The sequence below is a fragment of the Oncorhynchus keta genome, chromosome 3, assembly GCF_023373465.1.
Source record: "Oncorhynchus keta strain PuntledgeMale-10-30-2019 chromosome 3, Oket_V2, whole genome shotgun sequence".
Lineage (NCBI taxonomy): Eukaryota > Metazoa > Chordata > Actinopteri > Salmoniformes > Salmonidae > Oncorhynchus > Oncorhynchus keta.
Genome location: NC_068423.1, coordinates 25,574,821 through 25,597,851, shown reverse-complemented (window position 1 = coordinate 25,597,851; position 23,031 = coordinate 25,574,821). Strand labels below are relative to the sequence as shown.

Genomic DNA, 23,031 nt, shown 5'->3' with positions numbered 1-23,031 from the left:
CTATGGGCCCTGGTTAGAAGTAGTCCGTTGTATTGGGTAACATTTCGGATACAGCCAGAGACATTCTATTTCCCACCTCTCGTACTTTCATGGAAATCACTCCTTTATGCTTCGCTATAGACCTTGAGCCTGTCTCCTAAACATGTTTGTTAGCCCAACCCCAGAACACTTGACTGATACTAGGGTATTGATAGCTCCAACGATGACTTTAGTGCTACAATCCACGTTGTGTTTTATTAATGGGTGCTGGTTGTATTATATTATGTGATGTATTTGGCCGTAAAAATCTAAATTTCATAAAGGATGCTTTCATTAATCCCCACCCCCCACAAAACAGTATGTGACATTATGTAAACCCATTTTAGAAATAAATATCTTAATCCCCATATTCGCCCAATAATACTATTAAGCATCCCAGGAATGTCAATAGTTAATTTAGATTAAGATGGCTGTCGTTATCATCATTTATCATCATTATCATCATTATGTCATTGTTCCCAGAATTCTCGTCTGCAATTTTTTACATGATATAATAATTGTATCCATTGACAGTTTTTTTCCCCCTCAGCCCATTGGATAGATTCGAATGATTGTTGTCAAACAGAGGTCAGAGATCTTGGTATCTGCCAAGAATGTTGTCATAGATGGCAGATTCATGTAGGTGTTGTGTTTTCTCTGACAGGGGGCGAATGCTAAATTTAAACTGAGGTTGGTGGGGCCTGGTCGTGTACTCAGAGTGGTGCCCCAGACGGTCCTCAATGAAGCACAGGTCACCGTTATCGTTGAAGACTCTGCTGCCATTGACTATGAAAAAGGCAAATCCTTAACATACAAGGTATTTCACACCATTTACAGCTGCATTTACAGAACCAGTCTAAAGTTTGGACACACCTACTCATTCAAGGGTTTTCCTTTAAAAAAAAAAACTATTTTCTACATTGTAGAATAATAGTGAAGACATCAAAACTATGAAATAACACATGGAATCATGTAGTAGCCAAAAGTGTTACACAAGTAGCCACCCTTTGCCTTGATGACAGCTTTGCACACTCTTGGCATTCTCTCAATCAGCTTCACCTGGAATGCTTTTCCAACAGTCTTGAAGGAGTTCCCACATATGCTGAGCACTTGTTGGCTGCTCTGTGTCTCACAAAGACACAGTGGTTGGAACCAGAAATCTCAAATTTGGACTTCCACCGGTCTAAGGTCCATTGCGAGTATTTGTTGGCCTAAGCAAGTCTCTTCTTATTATTGATGTCTTTTAGTAGTGGTTTCTTTGCAGCAATTTGACCATGAAGGCCTGATTCACACAGTCTTCACCGAACAGTTGATGTTGAGATGTGTCTGTTACTTGAACTCCGAAGCATTTATTTGGGCTGCAATTTCTGAGGCTGGTAACTGTAATGAACTTATCCTCTACAGCAGAGGTAACTCTGGGTCTTCATGAGAGCCAGTTTCATCATAGAGTTTGATTGTTTTTGCGACTGCACTTTAATTTTTTTTTTAAGTTCTTGAAATGTTCTGCATTGACTGACCTTCATGTCTTAAAGTAATGATGGGCTGTCGTTTCTCTTTTCTTATTTATTGAGCTTTTCTTGCCATATTATGGTATTTTACCAAATAGGGCTGTGTTCTGTATATCTTCTACCTTGTCACAACACAACTGGCTCAAACGCATTAAGAAAGATAAATAAATTCCGCAAATTAACTTTTAAATTAACAAATGAACTACCTCATGAAGCTGGTTGAGAGAATGCCAAGAGTGTGCAAAGCTGTCATCAAGGCAAAGGGTGGCTACTTTGAAGAATCTAAAATCTAAAATATATTTAGATTTGTTTAACACTTTTTTTCTGGTTACTACATGATTCCATATGTGTTATTTCATTGTTTTGATGTCTTCACAATTATTCTACAATGTAGAAAATAGTAAAAATGAAGAAAAAGCCTGGAATGAGTAGATGTGTCCAAACTTTTGACTGGTACTCCATGACAAACTGGAATAACAAATATTTGATCCTAAAATGGACAATGTAGATTGGATATGACTTTATTTTGATGGTACAGAAATTACTAGGTATTTACTAAGAAATTACAATGGTAATTATACAGTTAGAAATTACAATGGTAATTATACAATAAGAAATTACAATGGTAATTATACAATAAGTAATTACAATGGTAATTATACAGTTAGAAATTACAATAGTAATTATACAATAACTAATTACAATGGAGATTATACAATAAGTCATTACAATAGTAATTATGCGGTAAGAAATTACATTGGTAGTTATACAGTAATAACCTATGACTTATAAAATAATAATAATTTAGCAGACTCTTTTATCCAAAGTCACTTAGAGTAGTGCTTCCATATATTTTGTATTTTTGACCCCAGTGGGAATCTAACCCACAACTCTGGCATTGCAGGCATCATGCTCATTCCTTCAACAATTCTTTACTATAGTATAACAGCAAGAATAGCAGTGAGTATTTTATGGATTTAACATAACATTTTCCTCTACCAGTTACTGGCTGTGGAGATTGACACCCCTGAGAGGTTCAGTGCGACAGCTGATATTGTGATTCACCTTTTGGACACCAATGACAACACTCCCAGGTTCACCTCAGAGTATTACATGGCACGTATCCCGGAGAACTCCCCCGGAGGCTCCAACGTTGTGTCTGTCACCGTAAGTACATCTGGATTATTCAACACTACACAAACATCACTGCCACCAAAATATGATTATGTAATCTCCCAACAATAATCCACCGATAGATGGATATTAATGGTTATGGGTAATTGGAAGCTAAGAGGAAGCAGGGATTTCCAGCTTGAGGGATTTCCACAAAATGCCTGTAGAGACGTAATGCTTATATGATTGACTTTCTCCATACAATACTCAACAATGGAACCAGATTCAATAACTGCAAATAAATGTATTTAAACAACAATAATAGGAAAAAACAATACTCTAATATCAATTTTATTTCAATGTTGTTATCTGTATTTATTTTGGGATGAATCTGCTTCCATACTACTAGTATTTATAATGTTACACTACTAGTAGTTACTCTTTAGCAGGAATTAGAGTTGGTGAGAAGGAAACATTTCTTTAGGGTCAATCATATTGGCCTTTACAATGTAGTGTCCCTGTGGTGTGACTGTGGTGTCCCTGTCGTGTGACTGTGTCCTCATCACCCCAGGGAATGGGAGCCTAGTAGACAGACCCTGCTGGGGTGAAATCCTCCCCACATTGTTCGGTGTGTTTTAGCTTAGAGTAAGATCCTCTCTAGTGTGTTATCCTCAGACTGTTCCAATCAGCAAATGGACAGTGACCTTCATTCAATGACCTTCATTCAGGAGTTGTGTCCCAATGGACTCCCTACTCAACAATATTGTCCCCCAAAATAAGTTGTTAAAACTATAAATATTAATGTGGAAATTGTTGTTATTATTATGAGTAATATTGATATATAATATTGGAAAAATAAAATGTTTGATATGCGTTTATTTCCTGTATGATTGGATACTTTTTAAAGAGCCATGACATGCTTATGCATAGGTACCAAAATTCTAACTCCTCTCCTCTCTGTTCCGTTCCAACATTCTAACTCCTCTCCTTTATGTTCCGTTCCAACATTCTAACTCCTCTCCTTTATGTTCCGTTCCAACATTCTAACTCCTCTCCTTTATGTTCCGTTCCAACATTCTAACTCCTCTCCTTTATGTTCCGTTCCAACATTCTAACTCCTCTCCTTTATGTTCCGTTCCAACATTCTAACTCCTCTCCTTTATGTTCCGTTCCAACATTCTAACTCCTCTCCTTTATGTTCCGTTCCAACATTCTAACTCCTCTCCTTTATGTTCTGTTCCAACATTCTAACTCCTCTCCTCTCTGTTCCTTTCCAACATTCTAACTCCTCTCCTTTATGTTCTGTTCCAAAATTCTAACTCCTCTCCTCTCTGTTCCGTTCCAACATTCTAACTCCTCTCCTTTATGTTCCGTTCCAACATTCTACCAAAATTCTTACTCCTCTCCTCTCTGTTCCGTTCCAACATTCTACCAAAATTCTGACTTCGATCCTCTCTGTTTCTTTCCAGCCCTCTATCAACATTCTGACTTCTATCATTTCCTTTATGTTCTGTTCCAACACTCTAACTTCTATCCTCTCCTCTATGTTCTGTTCCAACACTCTAACTTCTATTGTCTCCTCTATGTTCTGTTCCAACATTCTAACTTATATCGTATCCTCTATGTTCTGTTTCAACATTCCAACTTCTATCATCTCCTCTATGTTCTGTTTCAACATTCTAACTTCTATCGTCTCCTCTATCTTCTGTTCCAACATTCTAACTTCTATCGTATCCTCTATGTTCTGTTCCAACATTCTAACTTCTATCATTTCCTCTATGTTCTGTTCCAACATTCTAACTTCTATCATTTCCTCTATGTTCTGTTCCAACATTCTAACTTCTATCGTCTCCTCTATGTTCTGTTCCAACATTCTAACTGCTATCGTATCCTCTATGTTCTGTTCCAACATTCTAACTTCTATCGTATCGTCTAAGTTCTGTTCCAACATTCTAACTTCTATTGTCTCCTCTATGTTCTGTTCCAACATTCTAACTTCTATCATTTCCTCTATGTTCTGTTCCAACATTCTAACTTCTATTGTCTTCTCTATGTTCTGTTCCAACACTCTAACTTCTATCCTCTCCTCTATGTTCTGTTCCAACATTCCAACGTGTGTCCTCTCTATGTTCTGTTCCAACATTCCAACGTGTGTCCTCTCTATGTTCTGTTCCAACATTGCAACGTGTGTCCTCTATGTTCTGTTCCAACATTCCAACGTGTGTCCTCTCTATGTTCTGTTCCAACATTCCAACGTGTGTCCTCTCTATGTTCTGTTCCAGCATTCTAACTTCTATTGTCTCCTCTATGTTCTGTTCCAACATTGCAACGTGTGTCCTCTATGTTCTGTTCCAACATTCCAACGTGTGTCCTCTCTATGTTCTGTTCCAACATTCCAACGTGTGTCCTCTCTATGTTCTGTTCCAGCATTCTAACTCCCTTTCTCTTTTTTTGCATTCCAGGCCAATGATCCAGACTCTGGCCTTTGGGGTGAAGTCAAGTACTCCATCTATGGTTCCGGATCTGATTTGTAAGTACAGTGGAGTCCTGCCAATACCAATGTTTGTTGAACATGAAGATTTGAATAAAATCCATTAATCTGTTGGTGTGGAGCCAGTTGAATAGACCAAAACGGGCAGAAATGATCATTTAAGCAATATAATTATTTGTTATGCCTGATTATGCGTGAGGACAAACGTGAGGAAACCCGCTGGGTCTTTGTATTGGGTCCAATCGCTCAAGCAACAGTGATAGAATGGTATAAAAAAATGGGTTCACAGTGAATAAAGTACAGCGGAGTATATTTTCTATGGCTTTTTTCCGGCAATAAATGTGAAAGCGCTTGTGCAAAATGTTTAAAAAAGTAGTGTAAACGGTGTTTACTTGCGTCTACTCTCCACCCAGACATAACAACAACACTCACCATCAGATGAACCAACCTCCTACTGACTGATCAGTCTCAGAGAGATTCTTCTTTTTCATGGCATTCTATCACCTGCCGGCTGTGATTATTGTGGATAAAAATGAATGAGTTTGACTTGGGTTAACTAATCCTGCTCCAGGTCAACCATCTCTCAACTCAGATTCTTCCCCTTTGATTGGAAGATGGGAGAAGACAGTATTTCAGTATTAGGTTGGCTATGTTTGCAGCTCTTCTCCTCCCTCCTGTAACAGCTTACTCTTAAGATTGGGGCACAATACTGACTGGTTAATCTTGTAATTGGATTGCAGGGTGAAAAATAGCCTGCCAGGCCTGGATGTCTCGTGTAGAGAGGGCCAATTAACATGCAATGTGGCAGCTGGAGCTCTGCTATGGAAAGCAAGGCAGGCAGGCTGCAATACAGGCAGAACATTGAAAAAACAAGTGTCAAGTTATCTTCCAATTTTGCTTGCCGTCTTGACGCAGGAAGTAAATGATAAATGTGTGAAAGTTAACAGTTTGCCTTGTATTTGTTAATTTTCACAGGGAATATGTTCTAAAAAAAGAAAATGTTGGAAAATGGCTGAATATGTGCCACTTTAACAGAATAGTGGACATAAAAAAATGTGTACTGGACAAAAAAACGACCTTGGTGATAATACAGAATAATTTATCATCTGCAACACGAGTCTTGATATATTTTTCCCATGAGATTTAATCCAAGATTAAACTGTTGTGCACCGTACATACAGTAGTGCATAACCTTGATTGTTACATAACTCCCAATATACTGCTAATGCACTGCTAAAATACTGCCAATATACTGTAAAAAAAAATACTGCCAATATACTGTAAAGAAATACTACCAATATACAGGTTCCAAAAGGGTTCTTCGGCTGTCCCCTTAGGAGAACCCTTTTTGGTTCCAGGTAGAGCCCTCTGTGGAAAGGGTTCTAAAAAGGGTTCTTCAAAGGTTTCTGCTATGGGGACAGCCGAAAAACCCTCTTAGGTTCTAGATAGCAACTTTTTCTAAGAGTGTACTGCCTAAATACTGCCAATATACTGCTAATATACTGACAATATATTGCTTGTATACTACTAATATACTGCCAACTTACTCTCAATATACTGTCAATATAATGTTAATATACTATCAATATACTGCCAATATAATGCTAAAATACTGCCAATATTCCGCTAATATAATGTCAATATCCTGCTAATACACTGTTGTGTATTCCAGGTTTCTCATCCACCCGTCCTCAGGCATCATCTACACCCAGGCCTGGGCCACTCTGGATGCTGAGGTCAAGTCCAAGTACAACTTCTACGTGAAGGCAGAGGACACAGAGGGCAAGTACAGCCTGGCGGAGGTGTTTGTCACTGTCCTTGACATGAACGACCACGTTCCAGAGTTTGATGACAGCTTTGTGGAGAGGACCATGATCATCGGTGCACCTGTTAGGGTAGAGGTATGTACAGTGGCGATAAGATAGGATAAGATAGCACTTTATAGATCCCTAAAGTAGAGGTATGTACAGTAGCCATGTGGGGTGTAGAGGTATATTCTAGAGCAGTGGTTCCGCAACGGTGGGGCTGTAATAGTAACAGTAGAGTGAAGGTGCACTTTCACAATTGTGTAGTGCATCATCAGTGTTCCTCTTGTCATGTCAGTCATTGGATACCTTCCAGAGCTATTACTAACTGGTCATGTCCAGATCAACTATCCCATGTTAGCTAACGTTATTTAGCTCGGTTTCTTAGCCTATACAGTGCATTCGGAAAGTATTCAGACCCCTTGACTTTTTCCACATTTTGTTGCATTTCAGCCTTATTCTAAAATGGATGAATCCCCCCACCCTCATCAATCTACACACAATACCCCATAATGACATCACAATACCCCATAATGACATCACAATACCCCATAATGACATCACAATACCCCATAATGACAAAGCAAAAACTTTTTTTTTTTAAATTGTTGCAAATGTATTACAAATAAAAAACTGTAATATCACATTTACATAAGTATTCAGACCCTTTACTCAGTACTTTGTTGAAACACCTTTGGCAGCGATTACAGCCTTGAGTCTTCTTGGGTGTTACGCTACAAGCTTGGCACACCTGTATTTGTGGAGCTTCTCCCATTCGGAGTGTCGCTGTAGAAAAGGCCCATGGAGTTGGTGGAATAATCCTTTAATTCATTGCCATTTACTCAGCTGGGCCAGGGGCGCTTTAATTAGGTCAGGTGGAAATGTTCGACAGATCTCAACTCCATAAAAGGAGGAAATTGCCATCGCCTGATCTCGCTGCTTTCTCTTCCTTAACTCCATCTGATCCAGAAGTTCTGTGCGTCCATGAATCCACGTCAGTCCACCGACTCTGTTACCTTTCATCTGAACTATCTGTTGCGATCCGGAGATGGGCCATCAGTTATTGTTTATAGTTATTGCGGCTTGGTGGGCACGCTTCAAACATATTGTGTAATGTGAATTGTCAATGACGGCCCTACGGATCCTCATAGGCCAATTATGTAATCGATATGGTTCATATGTATTGAAATTAATTATATGTACACATGAAGACAATTGAAAGCATGAAATGAGAAATGTCATTGTTTGCTAACTGATTGACTTTGATCATGGGGATTATAGATTGCATCACCATTCACTGTTTGTATTCTTTCATAATTTATGATAAATAGTTACGAGCCTAAATGACTCGCGGATGATTACTATTGACTTCTTAATGAACTGGACTGTTGAATTCCTTAACTTATGTTAATAATGACTGATATGATTTGATCTTTGATTATGAATTTGATTGTATACATGTTATTTGTTTCCTTTGTGATGCAGCACAGACTACTCAGTAAATATACCACTTTATGGTTAAAGGAATTCCTGCCTCAGTCTCATCCATTCCTCTGTCACCTGACACGTGACCACCTGTTCACCTTCACTGTCAGTCATCCTACCTGTCCAGCTACCCACACAGATTCCACTAATCTTTCAGTCGCTGCACAGCTATTTTCGGGTCGCTCCAGAGATGTTTGATCGGGTTCAAGTCCGGGCTCTGGCTGGATCACTCAAGGACATTCAGAGACTTGTCCCGAAGCCACTCCTGCATTGTTTTGGCTGTGTGCTTAGGGTTGTTGTCCTGTTGGAAGGTGAACCTTCACCCCAGTCTGAGGTCCTGAGTGCTCTGGAGCAGGTTTTCATCAAGGATTTCTCTGTACTTTTCTCCGTTCATCTTTCCCTCGATCCTGACTAGTCTCCCAGTCCCTGCCACTGAAAAACATTTCCACAGCATGGTGTTGCCACCACTATGCTTCACCATAGGGATGGTGACAGGTTTCCTCCAGACGTGACACTTGCCATTCGGCCAGCTCTAGGAAAAGTCTTGGTGGTTCACAACTTCTTCCATTTAAGAATGATGGAGGCCACTGTGTTGTTTTTGATACCTTTCCCCAGATCTGTGCCTCGACACAATTCTGTCTCCGATCACTACCGGCAATTCCTTTGACCTCATGGCTTCGATTTTGCTCTGATATGCACTATCAATGGTGGGACCTTAGACAGGCTTGTCCCTTTCCAATTCATGTCCAATCAATTCAATTGACCACAGGTGGACTCCAATCAAGTTGTAGAAACATCTCAAGGATGATCAATGGAAACAGGATGCACCTGAGCTCAATTTCGAGTCTCATAGCAAAGGGTCTGAATACTTATGTAAATAATGTATTTCTGTTTTTTATTTGTAATAAAATAGCAAACATTTATAAAAAAAAAACAGGTTTCGCCTTGTCATTATGTGGTATCATGTGTAGATTGATGAGTCAAAACATTTCCCCCGATGCTGGAAGGGGGGCCTGAGTGGAAAGGTTTGGGAATCCCTGTCCTAGAGTTGTAATGGTTCACTGGCCATCGGTTCGGTTTGATCCTAAACACTGTGTGAATCATTACACCCCTAGTAAACACTGTGTGAATCATTACACCCCTAGTAAACACTGTGTGAATCATTACACCACTAGTAAACACTGTGTGAATCATTACACCCCAATGGTAAACACTGTGTGAATCATTACACCACTAGTAAACACTGTGTGAATCATTACACCCCTGGTATTTACTGTGTGAATCATTACACCCCTGGTAAACACTGTGTGAATCATTACACCCATGGTAAACACTGTGTGAATCATTACACCCCTGGTAAACACTGTGTGAATCATTACACCCCTGGTAAACACTGTGTGAATCATTACACCCCTGGTAAACACTGTGTGAATCATTACACCCCTGGTAAACACTGTGTGAATCATTACACCCCTGGTAAACACTGTGTGAATCATTACACCCCCCTAGTAAACACTGTACATTGAATGCTTGTTTTTGTTGGATGATAACCACCTGAAATGAAAAATGTGAGCATGTCCAGAACCTTTCCAGTCCAGCGCAATTTTTAAGTAAATAATTTGTTTAGTTTTGCTGCTTTTTTTGTTTTTTTAAAAATCCATTCAGGCCATAGATGCCGATGCAGAGTCGCCCAATAACGTCATTGAGTATTCCATTATGCAAGCTGAGCCGGACAACATCTTCGACATCAACGCAGAGACTGGAGAGATCAAGCTCAAGTCGTACATCAAGTCCATGGAGATCGTGCAGAACATCACCAAGCAGAAGGACTGCAGGTGGTCTCTGGTAGTCCAAGCCCGGGACCGAGGGTCTCCGTCCTTCAGCACTACCGCCGTGGTCAACATCGACATCACTGAGGCGGTAGGTTGAATGTTTCCTGACCTTAACCGTAGAGTAATAACCCTGACCTAACTGCCAAACCCTAACTGCCTAACTGCTTAATTTCCTAACCCTAACTGCTTAATTGCCTAACCCTAACTGCCTAACTGCTTCATTTCCTAACCCTAACTGCTTAATTTCCTAACCCTAACTGCCTAACCCTAACTACCTAACCCTAACTGCCTAATTTCCTAACCCTAACTACCTAACCCTAACTGCTCAATTTCCTAACCCTAACTACCTAACCCTAACTACCTAACCCTAACTGCCTAATTTCCTAACCCTAACTACCTAACCCTAACTGCCTACTTTCCTAACCCTAACTACCTAACCCTAACTACCTAACCCTAACTGCCTAACCCTAACTACCTAACCCTAACTACCTAACCCTAACTACCTAACCCTAACTACTTAACCCTCACTGCCTAATTTCCTAACCCTAACTACCTAACCCTAACTGCCTAACCCTAACTACCTAACCCTAACTACTTAACCCTCACTGCCTAATTTCCTAACGCTAACTACCTAACCCTAACTACCTAACCCTAACTGCCGAATTTCCTAACCCTAACTACCTAACCCTAACTACCTAAACCTAACTACTTAACCCTCACTGCCTAATTTCCTAACCCTAACTACCTAACCCTAACTACCTAACCCTAACTGCCTAATTTCCTAACCTTAACTACCTAACCCTAACTACCTACCTAACCTAACTACCTACCCTAACTGCCTGACCCTAACTACCTAACCCTAACTGCCTAATTTCCTAACCCTAACTACCTAACCCTAACTGCCTAATTTCCTAACCCTAACTACCTAACCCTAACTACCTAACCCTAACTGCTTAATTTCCTAACCCTAACTGCTCAATTCCCTAACCCTAACCCTAACTGCTTAATTCCCTAACCCTAACTGCTCAATTCCCTAACCCTAACCCTAACTGCTTAATTCCCTAACCCTAACCCTAACCCTAACTGCTCAATTCCCTAACTCTAACTACTTAATTTCCTAACCCTAACTGCTTAATTCCCTAACCCTAACTGCTTAGTTTCCTAACCCTAACTGCTTAATTCCCTAACCCTAACCCTAACTGCTCAATTCCCTAACTCTAACTACTTAATTTCCTAACCCTAACTGCTCAATTCCCTAACTCTAACTACTTAATTTCCTAACCCTAACTGCTTAATTTCCTAACCCTAACTGCTTAGTTTCCTAACCCTAACTGCTTAATTCCCTAACCCTAACTGCTCAATTCCCTAACTCTAACTACTTAATTTCCTAACCCTAACTGCTTAATTCCCTAACCCTAACCCTAACTGCTCAATTCCCTAACTCTAACTACTTAATTTCCTAACCCTAACTACTTAATTTCCTAACCCTAACTGCTTAATTCCCTAACCCTAACCCTAACTGCTCAATTCCCTAACTCTAACTACTTAATTTCCTAACCCTAACTGCTTAATTCCCTAACCCTAACCCTAACTGCTCAATTCCCTAACTCTAACTACTTAATTTCCTAACTCTAACTACTTAATTTCCTAACCCTAACTACTTAATTTCCTAACCCTTACTGCTTAATTTCCTAACCCTAACCCTAACCCTAACCTTAACTACCTAACCCTAACTGCTCAATTCCCTAACTCTAACTACTTAATTTCCTAACTCTAACTACTTAATTTCCTAACCCTAACTACTTAATTTCCTAACCCTAACTGCTTAATTTCCTAACCCTAACCCTAACCTTAACTACCTAACCCTAACTGCTCAATTCCCTAACCCTAACCCTAATTACTTAATTTCCTAACCCTAACTGCCTAATTTCCTACCCCTAACTGCTCAATTCCCTAACCCTAACCCTAACTACTTAATTTCCTAACCCTAACTGCCTAATTTCCTAACCCTAACTGCTCAATTCCCTAACCCTAACCCTAACTACTTAATTTCCTAACCCTAACTGCCTAATTTCCTAACCCTAACTGCTCAATTCCCTAACCCTAACCCTAACTACTTAATTTCCTAACCCTAACTGCCTAATTTCCTAACCCTAACTGCTCAATTCCCTAACCCTAACCCTAACTACTTAATTTCCTAACCCTAACTGCCTAATTTCCTAACCCTAACTGCCTAATTTCCTAACCCTAACTGCTCAATTCCCTAACCCTAACTACTTAATTTCCTAACCCTAACTCTAACTACTTAATTCCCTAACCCTAACTGCTCAATTCCCTAACCCTAACTCTAACTACTTAATTTCCTAACCCTAACTGCTCAATTCCCTAACCCTAACCCTAACCCTAACTCTAACTACTTAATTTCCTAACCCTAACTGCCTAATTCCCTAACCCTAACTGCTTAGTTTCCTAACCCTAACTCTAACTACTTAATTCCCTAACCCTAACTGCTCAATTCCCTAACCCTAACCCTAACTGCTCAATTCCCTAACCCTAACCCTAACTCTAACTACTTAATTCCCTAACCCTAACTGCTCAATTCCCTTACCCTAACCCTAACCCTAACTCTAACTACTTAATTTCCTAACCCTAACTGCTTAATTCCGTAACCCTAACTGCTCAATTCCCTAACCCTAACTGCTCAATTCTCTAACCCTAACTCTAACTACTTAATTCCCTAACCCTAACTGCTCAATTCCCTAACCCTAACTGCTCAATTCCCTAACCCTAACCCTAACCCTAATTTCCTAACCGTAACTGCCTAATTCCCTAACCCTAACCCTAACTGCTTAATTTCCTAACCCTAACTGCTCAATTCCCTAACCCTAACCCTAACCCTAATTTCCTAACCCTAACTGCTCAATTCCCTAACCCTAACCCAAACCCTAATTTCCTAACCCTAACTGCTCAATTCCCTAACCCTAACCCTAATTTCCTAACCCTAACTGCTCAATTCCCTAACCCTAACCCTAACCCTAATTTCCTAACCCTAACTGCTCAATTTCCTAACCCTAACTGCCTAACTGCTTAATTTTCTAACCCTGCTGTCATACCTTATCCATAGGCTGCTTACAGGGTAAGGAAATCAATCATTTGGGTGAACTAACGCAAGCAGAATTAGCTCTGTCAAGCCTGTTAAGTGATATTTTAAAAACAAACTCTCCTCTAATAGAGGAAACTCTCCTCTAATAGAAACATAAAGAAAGTGCTATTTCAATTGTTTATATTTTGTTTGTTTTTATATTGTAAAAATGTACCTACTCATTAAGTGTATTTTTGTTTCCAAATTTGCATTCATTGATTGCATGAATTTTAAAGCCTACCTTCCTCTTTGTTAACTGCGCCCTACATATTTAACATCATATCCGAGAATAGAATACCACAATATTATCTCTGTGTGAATATTATCTCTGTTGTCTTCTGTGTTGCATTGTGCTTTTCAGATCAAAGCTCGAATAATTGCAAACTTCCTGAACCTCATCAAGCGCCCATCAAATGTTATTGGACTTTTTTTGGGCATAGTCGGCTTCACAATCTTACTAACAATCTGTATATCCACTACCTTGTACTGTAGAACAGTGAAGAAAGCTCGCATCAACCCCCAGGCCAATTTCATCAGAGTTATCCGAAGGCCCAAATGATCATGAGACCCATCCCACTGGACTATACAGACTACGTTTTATATATCACCTTATTATGTCTGCAAGACAATACTTTATGATACTTTAAAGACAATATATATTTTTTTACTTCTTTGTCTGTAAAAGAGTAGCAAAGCACATTATAAAGGATAGTATTTTTCTATTGGATTCTTGTATTGGTATTTGGTATGTTATTAGGATCCCCATTAGCTGTTTCCGAAGGCAGCAGCTACTCTTCCTGGGTTCCACACAGAACATGAAAATTGACATAATACGGAACATGAATAGACAGGATCGTCTCAAGGACGGGACTACATACTGGAGCACATTATACAGGAGAGTACTGGAGTACATTATACAGGAGAGTACTGGAGTACATTATACAGGAGAGTACTTGAGTACATTATACAGGAGAGTACTGGAGTACATTATATAGGAGAGTACTGGAGCACATTATACAGGAGAGTACTGGAGTACATTATATAGGAGAGTACTGGAGTACATGTTAAAGGAGAGTACTGGAGTACATTGTAAAGAAGAGTACTGGAGTACATTATATAGGAGAGTACTGGAGTACATTATAAAGGAGAGTACTGGAGTACATTATATAGGAGAGTACTGGAGTACATTAGTACTGAAGTACATTATACAGGAGAGTACTGGAGTACATTATAAAGGAGAGTACTGGAGTACATTATAAAGGAGAGTACTGAGTACATGTTAAAGGAGAGTACTGGAGTACATTGTAAAGAAGAGTACTGGAGTATATTATATAGGCAGAGTACTGGAGTACATTATACAGGAGTGTACTGGAGTACATTATAAAGGAGAGTACTGGAGTACATTATATAGGAGAGTACTGGAGTACATTATACAGGAGAGTACTGGAGTACATTATAAAGGAGAGTACTGGAGTACATTATATAGGAGAGTACTGGAGTACATTATATAGGAGAGTACTGGAGTACATTATACAGGAGAGTACTGGAGTACATTATACAGGAGAGTACTGGAGTACATTATACAGGAGAGTACTGGAGTACATTATATAGGAGAGTACTGGAGCACATTATACAGGGGAGTACTGGAGTACATTATATAGGAGAGTACTGGAGTACATGTTAAAGGAGAGTACTGGAGTACATTGTAAAGAAGAGTACTGGAGTACATTATATAGGAGAGTACTGGAGTACATTATAAAGGAGAGTACTGGAGTACATTATATAGGAGAGTACTGGAGTACATTATATAGGAGAGTACTGGAGTACATTATACAGGAGAGTACTGGAGTACATTATAAAGGAGAGTACTGGAGTACATTATAAAGGAGAGTACTGGAGTACATGTTAAAGGAGAGTACTGGAGTACATTGTAAAGAAGAGTACTGGAGTACATTATATAGGAGAGTACTGGAGTACATTATACAGGAGTGTACTGAAGTACATTATAAAGGAGAGTACTGGAGTACATTATATAGGAGAGTACTGGAGTACATTATACAGGAGAGTACTGGAGTACATTATAAAGGAGAGTACTGGAGTACATTATATAGGAGAGTACTGGAGTACATTATATAGGAGAGTACTGGAGTACATTATACAGGAGAGTACTGGAGTACATTATAAAGGAGAGTACTGGAGTACATTATAAAGGAGAGTACTGGAGTACATTATAAAGGAGAGAACTGGAGTACATTATATAGGAGAGGACTGGAGTACATTTTAAAGGAGAGTACTGGAGTACATTATAAAGGAGAGTACTGGAGTACATTATATAGGAGAGTACTGGAGTACATGTTAAAGGAGAGTACTGGAGTACATTATATAGGAGAGTACTGGAGTACATTATACAGGAGAGTACTGGAGTACATTATATAGGACAGTACTGGAGTACATTATACAGGAGAGTACTGGAGTACATTATAAAGGAGAGAACTGGAGTACATTATATAGGAGAGTAGTGGAGTACATTATAAAGGAGAGTACTGGAGTACATTATAAAGGAGAGTAGTGGAGTACATTATAAAGGAGAGTACTGGAGTACATTATAAAGGAGAGAACTGGAGTACATTATAAAGGAGAGTACTGGAGTACATTATACAGGAGAGTACTGGAGTACATTATAAAGGAGAGTACTGGAGTACATTATAAAGGAGAGTACTGGAGTACATTATAAAGGAGAGTACTGGAGTACATTATAAAGGAGAGTACTGGAGTACATTATACAGGAGAGTACTGGAGTACATTATAAAGGAGAGAACTGGAGTACATTATAAAGGAGAGAACTGGAGTACATTATAAAGGAGAGAACTGGAGTACATTATATAGGAGAGTAGTGGAGTACATTATAAAGGAGAGTACTGGAGTACATTATAAAGGAGAGTAGTGGAGTACATTATAAAGGAGAGAACTGGAGTACATTATAAAGGAGAGTACTGGAGTACATTATATAGGAGAGTACTGGAGTACATTATAAAGGAGAGTACTGGATTACATTATAAAGGAGAGTACTGGGGTACATTATAAAGGAGAGTACTGGAGTACATTATAAAGGAGAGTACTGGAGCACATTATAAAGGAGAGTACTGGAGTACATTATAAAGGAGAGTACTGGAGTACATTATAAAGGAGAGTACTGGAGTACATTATAATGGAACAGTAAATAAGCACACACACACACACACACACACACACACACACACAGGTTTTGACCGGTCGTCATTGTAAATACGATTTTCTTTCTTAACTAACTTGTATACATATAATATTATATAAAAACAATTATAGTTATTTCATATCCATCTTTTATATTTGATTGGGATATGTTTTTCTACTCCTAAAAATGTATTTTTATCTACTTTATTTTTATCTCTACTATTTACTGTCTTGATTATATTGTCAAATTCTAGTGCTAGTATTATAGTATGTAGCACTTATTTTATAATAATTCTCCTACGTCAGAGCATATTTTAAACAGTTTGACTGTACTGAAGTAACAAAGATTAAGTCATTTACTTTCAAGCCAGTGTCTTGAGTTTAAGGTTAATCCCTTTGTCAGAAGAACAGAGTAATCTCTATTTTTCCATTTAATTTTTTTCCCATATCCATGCAAATAATACTCTCAAACCAAAGACCCAGTAGCATTCAACGTAGGGCTTTAGGAACCTGTCACAGGACGTTAATCCACAATACAGTCCTTATCGGAAAACATGTCACTGCGCATGAACAAACCGTTCTGATGCACCCGCCACACTCCCGAACAACAGTCAGTGTGTGTATGACCCAAATGGCACAGCCTAAAGTAGAGCACCGCACCCGAAATCATTAACAGACACAGCAGTTTGGGATGAAAGGGTGTTTGACAGCGTATCATTACAGTGAGAACATACATTATTAGTACATGTATGGACGAGCTGTGGGAATTGAACTCCACAACCTTGTTGTTGTTGTTAGCCCCGTGCTTTTACCAACTGAGCCACACAGGACTTCCTGCGGCCATCATGCTGCTAGCGTTATAGAGATGTTGTCTGTCTGGGGCTCCTCTGTCAGTGCTTGGCTCATGTCTGACCTCTGACCCTGCTGCTTGCCTGCATGCTTTTGGACCAAAATATGAAACGTTTAAAACGTCTGATGATCTAGTCCCGTGGATGGGCGTGATTAAAAATATTATCTTTGTGCTCTTTTACAGACTCAACTCAAGGGGCCTATGGCAGCCTTTTTATTGCAAAGTAGGCACAACCCAATGAAGGCCCTAGGCATGGTCGCTGGTGTCATTAGCATATTGGTAGGGGTCACTGTCTTGATCTCCACGGCTATGTTCTTGCGCAACACAAAGTCCAACAGGATAATGCCAGCGCGTCGCATCATCATCAGACGGAGACCGTCAAGAGACCGTAAGCCGTGGACGTTTAACGTACCGTTCCGTGGCGGCGGTGGAAATGACCCATTGAACAAGTTTGTTGTAGGCGACGCGGAAGCAGGGAGTGTCAGCATCAACCCCAACAAAAACATCAGACCCCGGTGCTCTAGATCAAAGCCCAATCCTCTGCCCCCCAGAGCCCCCTGTCTGTCTCCTCCATCCTGTCCCCCTCTGTCCTCCGACCCCAGGCCCAGTGAGAGGCCCCGGGCTGCAGTGCCGACCGTCTCTGGGGCCCTGGCTTCAAAGGGCTCCAGGAGATCCAGCCAGAGCAGAGAGAGCAACATCAGCTCTGAGACTACTAGAATCCCCGTCAGCTCAGCCCTGGTCTCTGAACTCAAAAGGAGACTGGAGCAGAAAATCACTGAGAGCAACTCAAGCTATTATTGAACCTGATAGGTGTGGTGTGCTGGCGCTCTAACCAATCTGTCAGTAAATTGTCTGGACTTGCTGAATGTGCTCAGTCCAAGGATTGTAAAATTGCAATTGTAAAAGAAGGTTGAGGACCGTAGGTAAATTCCCTTCAAAACTGTATTTGGTTTCAAAGCAAGTCCTCTGTCAAAGCAATGTTGCAACACTGTCCTATTATTGAACCTACTGAATCTAACGAGCTCTACACATTTTCTTCAAGATGTTAACATAACGTTGGACACTTGGATCCATGGGCCCCGGTCCAGAATAGTGCAAGTTTACAGGGAATTAGGGTGTCATTTGAGACACACACTGTCATCCAGAAATAACTAGAGATGTTTCTGCACTGCCATCTTGAGATGTGTAATGGGATCCTTGTTAGATACGTCTCTGCATTTCTGCCATCTTGAGATGTGTAATGGGATCCTTGTTAGATACGTCTCTGCATTTCTGCCATCTTGAGATGTGTAATGGGATCCTTGTTAGATACGTCTCTGCATTTCTGCCATCTTGAGATGTGTAATGGGATCCTTGTTAGATACGTCTCTGCATTTCTGCCATCTTGAGATGTGTAATGGGATCCTTGTTAGATAAGTTTGCATTTCTGCCATCTTGAGACGTGTAATGGGATCCTTGTTAGATAAGTTTGCATTTCTGCCATCTTGAGACGTGTAATGGGATCCTTGTTAGATAAGTTTGCTTTGCTGCCATCTTGAGACGTGTAATGGGATCCTTGTTAGATAAGTTTGCATTTCTGCCATCTTGAGACGTGTAATGGGATCCTTGTTAGATAAGTTTGCATTTCTGCCATCTTGAGACGTGTAATGGGATCCTTGTTAGATAAGTTTGCATTTCTGCCATCTTGAGACGTGTAATGGGATCCTTGTTAGATAAGTTTGCATTTCTGCCATCTTGAGATGTGTAATGGGATCCTTGTTAGATACGTCTCTGCATTTCTGCCATCTTGAGATGTGTAATGGGATCCTTGTTAGATACGTCTCTGCATTTCTGCCATCTTGAGATGTGTAATGGGATCCTTGTTAGATACGTCTCTGCATTTCTGCCATCTTAAGATGTGTAACGGGATCTTTGTTAGATAAATCTCTGCATTTCTGCCATCTTGATATGTGTAACGGGATCCTTGTTAGATACGTCTCTGCATTTCTGCCATCTTGAGATGTGTAATGGGATCCTTGTTAGATACGTCACTGCATTTCTGCCATCCCGAGGGAAACAACATGTTAACAAGAGTGACTAAGGGGGAAATACTGGACCATGTCTGAGCAAAAGACTACTGCGTATTTCTGTGTCATATTCCTGAAACGGTTTTGTTTAATTTGCTTAAGACCCTGCAATGTTTTCAAGAATAGTGCTGAAATATATGATTAGGATTGATATGTAGCCTGTTGTCAGAAGGCTAAATGGAATTCAAATTACGGAATTAATTTGGCTAAAAGGACGCCTCAAAAATAGCCTCAATCAGCCTTGCTACTGTAGCTAGCTAGCTAGCTTGTTTACAATGATTTGATGCAGTCCAGACGGGCACTAGCAGATGGCATAATAGATAACATATGGCAGCGAGGAGTTTGTGTAACTAGTGCCACACGCCGGAGCCCCTATTCCTCTCTCCACTCACCTCTTCCCCACCTTTCTACTGATACAAACAAAGGGACTTCAGCGAGCACGTCTCCATTGAAGTTTTCCAAAACAACTGTTTTCTTTAAAACACATAGTATTTCTACTATCGTGATTTTGTTGTAACAGTGAAAACATTTAAAATGCCCATCCCTAAAAATGTACCAACTTTGACGTGTGCGTCAGATCGAAGCAGCTATATGACACAGCTATAAAAAAAAAAAATAAGAGATCATTTTTTTGACAGGATAAATGCCATTGCTTAAAACACGAGTGCTCATGGACCTGTGTTTGTGACATTCTAGTGGTGTTTGTCATATTTAGATAAGTAGGTGTTCAAGGATTATGATGTGCCACTGCCTGCTTTCAAGACAACAAAAGCTCTTGCTTGTTTGAAATCAGTAACTTTTTTTTTCTTTCTTTTTTTTTTCTTTTTGTTTTCTTGTTTGAAATGCTTTTCTATTTCAAAAGGGTCTTCTTTTAATTTGGGGGGTGTTGGATTATTCACTTAAATGAAGGAATCCCTTTGTTGTTTCAGTAAATATCAAACTGTATGAACGGAGATGTTGTAAAATTGGCCATAAACTAAAGCATTAATTTCCACGCTGTGTAAACTACATGAAAATTAATGGGATACATAACGATACAATATATTCTATATATGTGTGTATGTATGTATATATTCAATAATAATAATGTATGTGTTGTAACACTTGCCTGTTTCTTGAAGTGAAATCTTGATTGTCTTTATTTTATCGTTTTGAATAAATGTATGAAAAATAATTGTTGTGTTGTGATTTTGTTAGTTCATAACTAGCGACATATACAGTACGTTTTAGATAACAACAATAAACAGAGAGAAGAAAAAATAAGTAATCCGCACACTGCTCTTGATCGTATCACTACTCTTAATCGTATCACTGCTCTTGATCGTATCACTGCTCTTTAATTAGCTTTACGCATCGCCCTCACAGCCTTTGTCAGAGCTTAAAGATAACAATAGACTACAATACTGAAATAATTTTGTGATCTGCAATAAATTACATAAAAAAATAAATACATGTTTATGTGTAGATGTCAGTGAAGGCTGCTGAGGGGAGGACGGCTCATAATAATGGCTGGAACGGAGCAAATGGAATGGCATCAAACCATATATATGCCATTTAGCAGACGCTTTTATCCAAAGCGACTTACAGTCATGTGTGCATACATTCTACGTATGGGTGGTCCCGGGAATCGAACCCACTACCCTGGCGTTACAAGCGCCATGCTCTACCAACTGAGCTACAGATGTTTGATGTATTTGGTACCGTTCCACTGATTCCGCTCCAGCCATTCGCATGAGCCCGTCCTCCTGTGATAGGTACAGTACTATATGTCATTATCCAATCAAAGGCGTGTTGTCGACAAGTGCATTGCACTTGACTTTTAAAGATAATTTACACACTCTCAAACAATCGGAAAGGGGATTCATCAGAGAAAATGACTTTACCCCAGTCCTCAGCAGTCCAATCCCTGTACATTTGGCAGAAAATCAGTCTGTCCCTGATGTTTTTCCTGGAGAGAAGTGGCTTCTTTGCTGCCCTTCTTGACACCAGGCCATCCTCCAAAAGCCTTCGCCTCACTGTGCGTGCAGATGCACTCACACCTGCCTGCTGCCGTTCCTGAGTAAGCTCTGTACTGGTGGTGCCCCGATCCCGCAGCTGAATCAACTTTAGGAGACGGTCCTGGCACTTGCTGGACTTTCATGGGTGCCAGAACAATTGCACCGCTCTCCTTGAAGTTCTTGATGATCCGATAAATGGTTGATTTAGGTGCAAACTTACTGGTAGCACGGAACATGGAAAATCAGCCTGGCGCGTCACATAAAACACGTAACACAAAACAATTCCGCACAAGGACATGGGGGGGGGGGGAACAGAGGAATATATATACACAATGTGATTAGGGAATGTAAACCAGGTGTGCGGGGAACAAGACCAAACAAATGGAACAATGAAAAATGGAGCGGCGATGGCTAGAAGGTCGGTGACGTCGAACGCCGCCCGAACGAGGAGAGGAGCCGACTTCGGTGGAAGTCGTGACAGTTGGAGATTGTCCGAAAATTGCTAAGAGCTGAAGAATCTACATTACTTTCCTTCGGAAGGGGTATCACTATAGCAGTTTTCTAGTGCAGTGGGGAGTGATTAACAGGGAGTGATTAACAATAGCTTGCACTTCTTCAGATATGCAATTAAAAACTATTTTGAAGAAGGTTGGGGGGGGGTAGGATTGACAAGGCAGGTAGAAGGCTTAAATTGTGATATAACTTTTCCTGAGAATATCTGTGTCAAATCCATAGTGCCTTTGTGTGGTAGACCGGGGACAATATCATCAAGCTTCTCATCAGATCTTGCTTATGCAGCACACTCCTCATATTTAGACTTGAAAGTTTGAGGTAGAATTTATGAGTTTATGGTCCCGTGTAGCTCAGCTGGTAGAGCATGGGGCTTGCAACATCAGTGTTAAGGGTTCAATTCCCACGGGAGGGCCAGTGTTAAAACAGTATGCACTCTGTACTGTAAAATACTCTGGAGAAGAGTGTATTTTTTCTTTATTTAACCAGGCAAGTCAGTTAAGAACACATTCTTATTTTCAATGACGGCCTGGGAACAGTGAGTTAACTGCCTGTTCAGGGGCAGAACGACAGATTTGTACCTTGTCAGCTCGGGGGTTTGAACTCACAACCTTCCGGTTACTAGTCCAATGCTCTAACCACTAGGCTACGCTGCCGTTTGCTAAATTACCTCCACAAACATGAGGCAATGGTTGAGAAGAGCACTCTCAAATTATTCTGATTAAGTTAGAAAAATGAACATGTCTGCAATGTCTAATGGTCTTGTTATACAGGATATGCCAAGTTGCTCTTTGAATATAATAATGGCAGCTTTTACTTTCTCCACTTCTGCTCTGCCATTCTGCAATTTCTCTAACCGCTCCTACACCAAAACGGCATCATCACCATGTTCACAATCACACAGTATCATTCCAACCTCATAGTGTGGAAATGTATATAAAACTAATTTTAAAAATAAAAAATAAAATATAAATATAAAATATAATTGGCTTTTGTCTTTT

The 23,031-nt window shown here is 39.9% G+C and overlaps 1 protein-coding gene across 2 annotated transcripts in view; it reads left to right on the top strand.

The window, feature by feature from the left end:
• LOC118363497 (cadherin-related family member 1-like) overlaps positions 1-20,690 on the top strand; it is a 43,242-nt gene extending 22,552 nt beyond the window's left edge. The window contains exons 11-16 of one of the 2 annotated variants that reach the window (XM_052494028.1): positions 683-835; positions 2,529-2,693; positions 5,102-5,169; positions 6,803-7,031; positions 10,086-10,340; positions 17,641-20,690. In XM_052494028.1, the coding sequence (XP_052349988.1) occupies positions 683-835; positions 2,529-2,693; positions 5,102-5,169; positions 6,803-7,031; positions 10,086-10,340; positions 17,641-18,258 (1,488 nt within the window). In that variant the 3' untranslated portion in view covers positions 18,259-20,690. Of the gene's footprint in view, positions 1-682; positions 836-2,528; positions 2,694-5,101; positions 5,170-6,802; positions 7,032-10,085; positions 10,341-13,755; positions 14,511-17,640 lie in introns of those variants that run through there. The other variant, XM_052494029.1, reaches the window with a different exon arrangement.
• The last annotated feature ends 2,341 nt before the right edge of the window (positions 20,691-23,031 follow it).